The sequence below is a fragment of the Panulirus ornatus genome, chromosome 33 (assembly GCF_036320965.1).
Source record: "Panulirus ornatus isolate Po-2019 chromosome 33, ASM3632096v1, whole genome shotgun sequence".
Classification (NCBI taxonomy): Eukaryota; Metazoa; Arthropoda; class Malacostraca; order Decapoda; family Palinuridae; genus Panulirus; species Panulirus ornatus.
Genome location: NC_092256.1, coordinates 10,980,843 through 10,994,036, shown reverse-complemented (window position 1 = coordinate 10,994,036; position 13,194 = coordinate 10,980,843). Strand labels below are relative to the sequence as shown.

At 40.1% G+C, this 13,194-nt stretch overlaps 1 protein-coding gene across 2 annotated transcripts in view; it reads left to right on the top strand.

The window, feature by feature from the left end:
* The window catches only part of LOC139759457 (uncharacterized), a 28,691-nt gene extending 17,269 nt beyond the window's left edge, over window positions 1–11,422 (top strand). For both annotated transcript variants that reach the window (XM_071681608.1, XM_071681607.1), the window contains exon 4: window positions 9,832–11,422. In XM_071681608.1, the coding sequence (XP_071537709.1) occupies window positions 9,832–10,758 (927 nt within the window). In that variant the 3' untranslated portion in view covers window positions 10,759–11,422. The remainder of the gene's footprint in view (window positions 1–9,831) is intronic.
* The last annotated feature ends 1,772 nt before the right edge of the window (window positions 11,423–13,194 follow it).

The following is a 13,194-nucleotide window of genomic DNA, read 5'->3' as shown; positions in this document are numbered from 1 at the left end:
ACGCAAATATACATACCTACACAGCTTTCCATGGTTTACCCCAGACGCTTCACATGCCCTGATTCAATCCACCGACAGCACGTCAACCCCGGTATACCACATCGATCCAATTCACTCTATTCCTTGCCCTCCTTTCACCCTCCTGCATGTTCAGGTCCGGATCACACAAAATCTTTTTCACTCCATCTTTCCACCTCCAATTTGGTCTCCCACTTCTCGTTCCCTCCACCTTTGACACATATATCCTCTTGGTCAATCATTCCTCACTCATTCTCTCCATGTGCCCGAACCATTTCAAAACACCCTCTTCTGCTCTCTCAACCACACACTTTTTATTTCCACACATCTCTCTTACCCTTACATTACTTACTCGATCGAACCACCTCACACCACATATTGTCCTCAAACATCTGATTTCCAGCACATCCACCCTCCTCCGCACAACTCTATCCATAGCCTCGCCTCGAAACCATACAACATTATTGGAACCACTATCCCTTCAAACATACCCATTTTTGCTTTCCGAGATAATGTTCTCGACTTCCAAACATTCTTCAAGGCTCCCAGAATTTTCGCCCCCTCCCCCACCCTATGATTCACTTCCGCTTCCATGGTTCCATCCGCTGCCAGATCCACTCCCAGATATCTAAAACACTTTACTTCCTCCAGTTTTTCTCAATTCAAACTTACCTCCCAATTGACTTGACCCACAACCCTACTGTACCCAATAACTTTGCTCTTATTCACATTTACTCTTAACTTTCTTCTTTCACACACTTTACCAAACTCAGTCACCAGCTTCTGCAGTTTCTCACATGAATCAGCCACCAGCACTGTATCAGCGAACAACAACTGACTCACTTCCCAAGCTCTCTCATCCACAACAGACTGCATACTTGCCCCTCTTTCCAAAACTCTTGCATTCACCTCTCTAACAACCCCATCCGTAAACAAATTAAACAACCATGTAGACACCACACACCCCTGCCGCAAACCTACATTCACTAAGAACCAATCACTTTCCTCTCTTCCTACACGTACACATGCCTTACATCCTCGATAAAAACTTTTCACTGCTTCTAACAACTTGCCTCCCACACCATATATTCTTAATACCTTCCACAGAGCATCTCTATCAACTCTATCATATGCCTTCTCCAGATCCATAAAAGCTACATACAAATCCATTTGCTTTTCCAAGTATTTCTCACATTCTTCAAAGCAAACACCTGATCCACACATTCTCTACCACTTCTGAAACCACTTACTCCATCTCCTTCTCACATCACCACTACTTGTTATCACCTCCCCATTACCCCCCTTCACTGAAGTTCCCATTTGCTCCCTTGTCTTACACACTTACGCATATTATATATATATATATATATATATATATATTTTTTTTTTTTTTTTTTTTTTTTTTTTTTTTTTTTTTTTTATACTTTGTCGCTGTCTCCCGCGTTTGCGAGGTAGCGCAAGGAAACAGACGAAAGAAATGGCCCCCCCCCCATACACATGTATATACATACGTCCACACACGCAAATATACATACCTACACAGCTTTCCATGGTTTACCCCAGACGCTTCACATGCCCTGATTCAATCCACCGACAGCACGTCAACCCCGGTATACCACATCGCTCCAACTCACTCTATTCCTTGCCCTCCTTTCACCCTCCTGCATGTTCAAGCCCCGATCACACAAAATCTTTTTCACTCCATCTTTCCACCTCCAATTTGGTCTCCCTCTTCTCCTTGCTCCCTCCACCTCCGACACATATATCCTCTTGGTCAATCTTTCCTCACTCATCCTCTCCATGTGCCCAAAACCACTTCAAAACACCCTCTTCTGCTCTCTCAACCACGTTCTTTTTATTTCCACACATCTCTCTTACCCTTACGTTACTCACTCGATCAAACCACCTCACACCACACATTGTCCTCAAACATCTCATTTCCAGCACATCCATCCTCCTGCGCACAACTCTATCCATAGCCCACGCCTCGCAACCATACAACATTGTTGGAACCACTATTCCTTCAAACATACCCATTTTTGCTTTCCGAGATAATGTTCTCGACTTCCACACATTCTTCAAGGCCCCCAGAATTTTCGCCCCCTCCCCCACCCTATGATCCACTTCCGCTTCCATGGTTCCATCCGCTGCCAGATCCACTCCCAGATATCTAAAACACTTCACTTCCTCCAGTTTTTCTCCATTCAAACTCACCTCCCAATTGACTTGACCCTCAACCCTACTGTACCTAATAACCTTGCTCTTATTCACATTTACTCTTAACTTTCTTCCATACACTTTACCAAACTCAGTCACCAGCTTCTGCAGTTTCTCACATGAATCAGCCACCAGCGCTGTATCATCAGCGAACAACAACTGACTCACTTCCCAAGCTCTCTCATCCCCAACAGACTTCATACTTGCCCCTCTTTCCAAAACTCTTGCATTTACCTCCCTAACAACCCCATCCATAAACAAATTAAACAACCATGGAGACATCACACACCCCTGCCGCAAACCTACATTCACTGAGAACCAATCACTTTCCTCTCTTCCTACACGTACACATGCCTTACATCCTCGATAAAAACTTTTCACTGCTTCTAACAACTTTCCTCCCACACCATATATTCTTAATACCTTCCACAGAGCATCTCTATCAACTCTATCATATGCCTTCTCCAGATCCATAAATGCTACATACAAATCCATTTGCTTTTCTAAGTATTTCTCACATACATTCTTCAAAGCAAACACCTGATCCACACATCCTCTACCACTTCTGAAACCACACTGTTCTTCCCCAGTCTGATGCTCTGTACATGCCTTCACCCTCTCAATCAATACCCTCCCATATAATTTCCCAGGAATACTCAACAAACTTATACCTCTGTAATTTGAGCACTCACTTTTATCCCCTTTGTCTGTGTACAATGGCACTATGCAAGCATTCTGCCAATCCTCAGGCACCTCACCATCAGTCATACATACATTAACTAACCTTACCAACCAGTCAGCAATACACTCACCCCCTTTTATAATAAATTCCACTGCAATTCCATCCAAACCCGCTGCCTTGCCGGCTTTCATCTTCTGCAAAGCTTTTACTACCTCTTCTCTATTTACCAAATCATTTTCCCTAACGCTCTCACTTTGCACACCACCTCGACCAAAACACCCTATATCTGTCACTCATCAAACACATTCAACAAACCCTCAGAATACTCTCTCCATCTCCTTCTCACATCGCCACTACTTGTCATCACCACATTAGCCCCCTTCACTGAAGTTCCCATTTGTTCCCTTTTCTTACGCGCTTTATTTACCTCCTTCCAAAACATCTTTTTATTCCCCCTAAAATTTAATGATACTCTCTCACCCCAACTCTTATTTGCCCTCTTTTTTACCTCTTGCACCTTTCTCTTGACCTCCTGCCTCTTTCTATTATACACCTCCCACTCATTTGCATTATTTCTTTGCAAAAATCGTCCAAATGCCTCTTTCTTCTCTTTCACTAATAATCTTACTTCATCCCACCACTCACTACCCTTACTGATCTGCCCACCTCCTACGCTTCTCACGCCACAAGCATCTTTTGCGCAAGCCATCACTGCTTCCGTAAATACATCCCATTCCTACCCCACTCCCCTTACGTCCTTTGTTCTCACACTTTTCCATTTTGTTCTGTCTCTCCTGGTACTTACTCACGCAAGTCTCCTTCCAAGGTCACTTACTCTCACCACTCTTTTCACCCCAACATTCTCTCTTCTTTTCTGAAAACCTCTACAAATCTTCACCTTCGCCTCACAAGATAATGATCAGACATCCCTCCAGTTGCACCTCTCAGCACATTAATATCCAAAAGTCTCTTTCATGTGCCTGTCAGTTAATAAGTAATCCAGTAACGCTCTCTGGCCATCTCTCCTACTTACATACGTATACTTATGTATATCTCTCTTTTTAAACCAGGTATTCCCAATCACCAGTCCTTTATCAGCACATAAATCTACAAGCTTTTCACCATTTCCATTTACAACACTGAACACCCCATGGACACCAAGTATTCCCTCAACTGCCACATTACTCACCTTTGCATTCAAATCACCCATCACTATAACCCAGTCTCGTACATCAAAACCACTAACACACTCACTCAGCTGCGTCCAAAACACTTGCCTCTCATGATCTTTCTTCTCATGCCCAGGTGCATATGCACCAATAATCACCCATCTCTTTCCATCCACTTTCAGTTTTACCCATATCAATCTAGAGTTTATTTTCTTACACTCTATCACATACTCCCACTGAGTGTGAACGAATGTGGCCTTTGTTGTCTTTTCCTAGCACTACATGATATGGGAGGGGGTTGTTATTTCATGTGTGGCGAGGTGGTGATGGGAATGAATAAAGGCAGACTGAATTATGTACATGTGTATATATGTATATGTCTGTGTGTGTATATATATGTATATGTTGAGATGTATAGGTATGTATATTTGTGTGTGTGGACGTGTATGTATATACATGTGTATGTGGGTGGGTTGGGCCATTCTTTCGTCTGTTTCCTTGCTCTACCTCGCTAACGCGGGAGACAGGGACAAAGCAAAATAATAATAAAAGTAATATATTCCTATGAGTCCACGGGGAAAATGAAACACGATAAGTTCTCAAGTGCACTTTCATGTAATAATCACATCAGGGGAGACACAAGAGAGAATATAAGTCTGTTGATATACATCGAAGACGAAGCTAGGATGCCATTTGGTAAACATGCAATTGTCCAAGACATACAACGAGTGTTCATAAACTTACCATTTTAGAAATCTTATCAACAATAAAGTTATCTAATTTGTATAGACCATCACTGATATTAAGATTATTATTCTTTGTGTATTTGATAATACAAGATTCAATGATATTTCTCGTGGTAATAGAGTTAATAACTGAGATGGCATTACTCCAGTCAATACAATGATCATAATTTTTAACGAAAGGTATCAAATTCTAATAGCATGAACAGTGTAGATTTAGTCAACAAGCTAAACAATATCTTTTAATTTTGATTTCAAACTAGTTAGCTTTGATGTTTCCTCACTTTTCACGAAAGTTCCAGTTGATGACCTTTTAGAATATTTATTTGATGACTTGGATGATATTCATTTACCTGTTTCAAAGTCTGTTTTCATTGAACTGATGAAATTGTGTATAGAAGACTGTGTATTTCAATTCAGTGGAGATTATTATGCTCAAAAATTTGGTATGGCAATGGGTAATCCTCTTTCACCTGTACTAAGTAATCTTCATAATGAATTTTTTGAAACAATTGCTAAAGGATGTCTTACCTTCTAATGCAATTTGGTTTAAATATGTAGATGATGATCTTTGTGTTTGGCCAACAAATGAAAGTTTACAAATATTTCTCCCCTTACTTAACGATTTAGTACCTTCCATCAAATTTACTGTAGAAAATGAAAATAATGGTATGTTACCAGTTTTAGATTGCATGATCCATAGGCAAGGAAACAAGTTTAAGTTTAGCATATACAGAAAACCTACCAATGTATGCTCATATATCCATTATTACTCATCTTAACATGACAGAGTTAAATCATCATTTCAGTCTATGTTCGTTAGGGCTTTATGTATTTGCAGTCCAGAGTTTATTGATGATGAGTTTGAGAAGATATATTCTATTGGATCTAAGTTAAAGTACCGTAATCTTTCATTGATAAATCCCTTAAGTTAGCAAAGAAATCGTTTTATAGAGTTGAGCCCAAACCTCCCATTGACACCAAAAATCTTTTAGTTTTCCCTTTCAATAATAATTTCACTTTACTTCCCATGTTGCTTAAACCCTTTAATGTAAATGTTGCCTTCAGCAACAGTAATACTATAAAGAATATCTTAATCAGGAATTCACCAGAAAATTCTCTTGGATGCATCTATAAAGTGCCATGTGGATATTGTGATAAATTTTATGTTGGGCAGACTGGTAAGGATCTTTCTGTTAGACTTAAGCAACATAAATATAGTATAAGAACGGGACAAGAATCAAATGCCTTGTTTAATCACGTTAAAAACTATGATCATTGCATTGACTGGAGTAATGCCATCTCAGTTATTAACTCTTATTAACTCTAACTCTATTACCACGAGAAATATCACTGAATTTTCTATTATTAAACACAAAAAGAATTATAATCCTAATATTAGTGATGGTCTGTACGAATTAGATAACTTTATTGTTGATAGAATTTGTAAAATGATAAGTTTATGAATGTTCGTCGTATGTCTTGGACAATCGCATGTTTACCAAATGGCGTCCTAGCTTCGTCTCTTCGATGTATATCAACTGACTTATATTCTCTCTTGTATCTCCCCTGTTGATGTGATTATTACACGAAAGTGCACTTGGGAACTTATCGTGTTTCATTTTCCCCGTGGACTTGATCACGCGCAAAACTGTGATTCTTTCCAGCATATATATTTTATTTTCATTTATTTTGCATTGTTGCTGTCTCCTGCATTGGCGAGGTAGCGCAAGGAAACAGACAAAAGAATGGCCCAACCCACATACATACACGTCCACACACGCACATATACATACCTGTACATCTCAACGTATACATATATATACACACAGACATATACATATATACACATGTACATAATTCATGCTGTATGCCTTTATTCATTCCCATCGCCACCCTGCCACACATGAAATAACAACCCCCTCCCCCCTCATGTGCGCAAGGTAGCGCTAGGAAAAGGCCACATTCGTTTACACTCAGTCTCTATCTGTCATGTAATAATGCACCGAAGCCACAGCTCCCTTTCCACATCCAGGCCCCACAGAACTTTCCATGGTTTTCCCCAGATGCTTCACATGCCCTGATTCAATCCATTGACAGCACGTCGACCCCGGTATACCACATCATTCCAATTCACTTTATTCCTTGCACACCTTTCACCCTCCTGCATTTTCAGGCCCCAATCACTCAAAATCTTTTTCACTCCATCTTTCCACCTCCAATTTGGTCTCCCACTTCTCGTTCCCTCCACGTCTGACACATATATCCTCTGTCAATCTTTCCTCACTCATTCTTTCCATGTGACCAAAACCATTTCAAAACACCCTCTTCTGCCCTCTCAACCACACTCTTTTTATTACCACATATCTCTCTTACCCTATTATTACTTACTCGATCAAACCACATATTGTCCTCAAACATCTCATTTCCAGCACATCCACCCTCCTCCGCACAACTCTATCCATAGCCCACGCCTCGCAACCATATAACATTGTTGGAACCACTATTCCTTCAGACATACCCATTTTTGCTTTCCGAGACAATGTTCTCGACTTCCACACATTCTTCAACGCTCCCAGAACTTTCGCCCCCTCCCCATTCACTTCCGCTTCCATGGTTCCATCCGCTGCCAGATCCACTCCCAGATATCTAAAACACTTCACTTCCTCCAGTTTTTCTCCATTCAAACTTACCTCCCAATTGATTTGTCTCTCAACCCTACTGTACCTAATAACCTTGCTCTTATTCACATTTACTTTCACCTTTCTTCTTTCACACATTTTACCAAACTCGGTCACCAGCTTCTGCAGTTTCTCACACGAATCAGCCACCAGCGCTGTATCATCAGCGAACAACTCACTCACTTCCCAAGCTCTCTCATCCACAACGGACTGCATACTTGCCCCTCTTTCCAAAACTCTTGCATTCATCTCCCTAACAACCCCATCTATAAACAAATTAAACAACCATGGAGACATCACACACCCTTGCCGCAAACCTACATTCACTGAGAACCAATCACTTTCCTCTCTTCCTACACATACACATGCCTTACATCCTCGATAAAAACTTTTCACTGCTTCTAACAACTTGCCTCCCACACCTTATATTCTTAATACCTTCCACAGAGCATCTCTATCAACTCTATCATATTCCTTCTCCAGATCCATAAATGCTACATACAAATCCATTTGCGTTTCTAAGTATTTCTCACATACATTCTTTAAAGCAAACACCTGATCCACACAACCTCTACCACTTCTGAAACCACACTGCTCTTCCCCAATGTGATGCTCAGTACATGCCTTCACCCTCTCAATCAATACCCTCCCATATAGTTTCCCAGGAATACTCAACAGACTTATACCTCTGTAATTTGAGCACTCACTTTTATCTCCTTTGCCTTTGTACAATGGCACTATGCAAGCATTCCGCCAATCCTCAGGCACCTCACCATGAGTCAAACATACATTAAATAAATTTACCAACCAGTCAACAATAGTCACCCCCTTTTTTAGTAAATTCCACTGCTATACCATCCAAACCCGCTGGCTTTTATCTTCCGCAAAGCTTTTATCAGTAAAAACCTCTTCTCTCTTTACCAAATCATTCTCCGTAACCCTCTCACGTTGCACACCACCTCGATCAAAACACCCTATATCTGCCACTCTGTCATCAAACACATTCAACAAACCTTCAAAATATTCACTCCATCTTCTCACATCACCACTACTTGTTATCACCTCCCCATTAGCTCCCTTCACTGATGTTCCCATTAGTTCCCTTGTCTTATGCACTTTATTTACTTTCTTCCAAAACATGTTTTTATTCTCCCTAAAATTTAATGATACTCTCTCACCCCAACTCTCATTTGCCATCTTTTTCACCTCTTCCACCCTTCTCTTGACTTCCTGCCTCTTTCTTTTATACATCTCCCACTCATTTGCATTATTTCCCTGCAAAAATCATCCAAATGCCTCTCTCTTCTCATTCACTAATAGTCTTACTTAGGTTATTAACACTCCTCCAAACGATTTGAACCTGGGAAGCTTCCACCAGTAGGTAGTAATTGGTAAGCAGCCAGCGACCAGGGAGGTATATTATCACCACTGCCTGTTTGAGTATCTGGAGGGCTAGTGATGGCTTCATAGTGAGCCAGTATTCAGTGGTTGTCAAGGTGCATTCCTCTGACTTAGGTAGCTGACATTTCTTTCTGACTCTCCCACATGTGGACTACTGACATTCTGTTCAGAAACATTCATCTCTCCTTTTTTGTACATAACAATTAACAACACTTAACTCACACAGCTCATTCTTCGTAACTAGATTTTTGTGTGGTTGTCCTGTACTCACTGTGCCTTTTGGCTAAATGGTAGGAGCAATAGATAGAAGTAGTAGGTTGGAGCTTTAGGTAGAAATAGTTGGTAAAAATATTAGCTGGGAATGGTAGATAGAAGTATTCAGTAGGATCAATAGGTAGGAACCACTGTGAGCACTGCACATTAGGTGGGAATGGTAGATAACATATTCAGTAGGAACAATAGGTAGGAACCACTGTGAACACAGACTTGCCATTTGCCAGTGGCCTGTTAAGGGTGAGGCACCAAAGGCCAAGAAGTGACAGTGGACTTCCCTAGTTATGAAGACTCTATTGCTGTTACCACAACCTTGAGGGAATTTCAGAAGGGAACAGGCATCAGAGATACAGAATGATAGAAGCTTTCACTCCAAAATCTCTTTAAAATCACAAAATTTGGCACTTCTAAATTGAATATAGAATTCATGTAACCCCCCACTCTCTCTCTCTCTCTCTCTCTCTCTCTCTCTCTCTCTCTCTCTCTCTCTCTCTTACGTAATAGGGTTCATGAGCTGTTGATCCTCCAAAATCTTTAAATAAACAGGGAGCACTGCGTGGACCTTTTTATACTACCTCTGAGTAAATAACTGCATGTGTGTATGTTGTAGAGAGTATATCATGAGGTAAATTGTGTTTAATTTTCAGGGAAAAGACAAATGGATAGAGATCCTGCATCATTGTATCGATCTGAATGAAACTGTATCACATGAAGAAGAACTTAAGTCACTTCTGTTGGAGGAGGAACAAGGAACAGGAGATACACCAGAGAATTATATGGTTTCTCTAAATCACAGTGATGCTGAAATAAAGTTCTCAACAGATATAGATAATGTCATTACAGCTGATGGAACAGAAATTCTTATAAGGATAAAGTTTTGGGATAAAAATATAGGGCCTTGCCGTCGTGTTGCTACACAACCAGAGGAAAAGACAAAGAAAGAAAGAAAGCTTAAAGAAAAGGTTATACCTATAGTGGTCACTACCAAAAGAGAGAAAACTGGTGCAGAAGAGAAAGGACTAGTGTGTAAGAAAGTCATGAAGTGTGAAAGAGTTGAGAAAAAGGTCGACATAAAGAAAGGTAAAAAGCTTAAGAGGAAACGTAAAGGTAAAAAGCGTAAGGGAAAGAAAGGAAAAAAGCTAAAGAGAAAGAAAGGTAAAGGTAAAATTGAAAAAAAGAAAGGTGTAGATAAAAAGGTAGAGAAAGTGACTGAAAAGGGAATAAAGAAAGGTAAGGGAAAGAAAGTGAAGAAGGTTAAGGGAAAGAAAGCAAAGAAGGGAAAGAGAGGTAAGAAACGTAAGGGAAAGAAAGGCAAGAAACGTAAGGGAAAGAAAGGCAAGAAACGTAAGGGAAAGAGAGGCAAGAAACGTAAGGGAAAGAAAGGTAAGAAACGTAAGGGAAAGAGAGGCAAGAAACGTAAGGGAAAGAAAGGCAAGAAGCATAAGGGAAAGAAAAGCAAGAAGGGTAAGGGAAAGGATAAGAAAGCGAAGGTTGAGGAAAAGAAAAGTGCAAATGGTAAGGGAGAGGAGAGCAAGGAAAGTACTGAAAAGAAAATTTTAACTGTTTTTGAATAATAGTCTAGAAATTATGGATTAGGAAATTCTTTGGAGAAGAAAGTAAGGAATAAAATAAATGAAAAGTAAGAAGTGCAAAGGAAAGTGGTTAAAGTAACATAACAAATGGTTAATCATAGGGAGTATTTGGAAAGGAAGAATAAGAATTGTGCAACTTCTTTGTCAAGAGCTTATGGTATTATTTGAGTGATTCAGTATATAGCATGACTTTCAAGGATTTACTTTTATGACTTTATTTTGATAGATTATTTTGAGTCAATTTAAAAAGATTTTTGCTTCATGATTTGTTTGAGATATTAGTTTTATAAGGGGGGTGCAGATCATTAAGTGCACATAAAACTTCCATCATGAGTTTTTAGTACATTAGAATCCATAAGGGTAGATTGGTACTGATTAGTTCCCATACAAGAACTTAAAAGTATGGCTTCTGTTTCATATGTCCATATGGAGTATTATTAAGGTACTGAATGAACTAAGACATGCAGGAAAGTTTTTATACCTCATATTTTTGTTACATTATTATTTTGGTACATTCCATTGAGATTCTTTATTTCCATGTTCTTTGCCCTAAAATTGTGGTATAGTGGACAACAAGGATAAACTTTTTCACAAAGCATGGAATGTCATATATGAATTATGAATGATTATTAAAAAATATTAAAAACTTGATTTATATTTTGTCCTTTGCTAATTTACTAAACTTCTGATGATTAATAGTTAATGGATCTATTTCAACTTGAAAAGAGGAAAAATAACTGCCTCAAGGTATTCCACAGTCTCAAATAATGAAAAAATATTTTTCATTTTTGGTACTACAATATGAAACTTCTTTCATATTAGTTTGCCATTTCTTTTGTTCATGAGCTAGTGAAAAAAAAAAAAAAAATCCATTCTCAAGCTGCCATATAATGCACCCAAACAACAGCCCACTATCCACACACAGACCTTTCCAAGGTATCCCATCTATCATGTAATGCAACAAAATAAAGAGCCCCTTATCCACTAACAGGCCTCACAGACCTTTCCATGGTATCCCATAGTAGCTTGTTTCTGTCCAGTGACAGCACCTCTTCCCCTTTATATCACTTTGCTCCAATTTTTTCCTGTGGATGCCTTTCATCCTCCATCATGTTTAGGTTCTGAGCTCTCAAAACCTTATTCCCTTGACCCATATTTATTTATTTATTTTGCTTTGTCGCTGTCTCCCGCGTTTGCGAGGTAGCGCAAGGAAACAGACGAAAGAAATGGCCCAACCCACCCCCATACACATGTATATACATACACGTCCACACACGCAAATATACATACCTATACATCTCAATGTACACATATATATACACACACAGACATATATACACATGTACATGATTCATACTGTCTGCCTTTATTTATTCCCATCGCCACATGTGGAATAACATCCCCCTCCCCCCTCATGTGTGCGAGGTAGCGCTAGGAAAAGACAACAAAGGCCCCATTCGTTCACACTCAGTCTCTAGCTGTCATGTAATAATGCCCGAAACCACAGCTCCCTTTCCCACATCCAGGCCCCACAGAATTTTCCATGGTTTACCCCAGATGCTTCACATGCCCTGATTCAATCCATTGACAGCACGTCGACCCCGGTATACCACATCGATCCAATTCACTCTATTCCTTGCCCGCCTTTCACCCTCCTGCATGTTCAGGCCCCGATCACTTAAAATCTTTTTCACTCCATCTTTCCACCTCCAATTTGGTCTCCCACTTCTCGTTCCCTCCACCTCCGACACACATATCCTCTTGGTCAATCTTTGCTCACTCATTCTCTCCATGTGCCCAAACCATTTCAAAACACCCTCTTCTGCTCTCTCAACCACACTTTTTATTTCCACACATCTCTCTTACCCTTACATTACTTACTCGATCAAACCACCTCACACCACATATTGTCCTCAAACATCTCATTTCCAGCACATCCACCCTCCGCACAAGTCTATCCATAGCCCACGCCTTGCAACGATACAACATTGTTGGAACCACTATTTCTTCAAACATACCCATTTTTGCTTTCGGAGATGATGTTCTCGACTTCCAAACATTTTTCAAGGCTCCCAAGACTTTCGCCCCCTCCCCCACCCTATGAGTCACTTCCACTTCCATGGTTCCATCCGCTGCCAAATCCACTCCCAGATATCTAAAACACTTTACTTCCTCCAATTTTTCTCCTTCAAACTTACCTCCCAATTTACTTGACCCTCAACTACTGTACCTAATAACCTTGCTCTTATTCACATTTACTCTTAACTATCTTCTTTCACACACTTTACCAAACTCAGTCACCAGCTTCTGTAGTTTCTCACATGAATCAGCCACCAGCGCTGTATCATCAGCGAACAACAACTGACTCACTTCCCAAGCTCTCTCATCCACAACAGACTGCATACTTGCCCCTCTTTC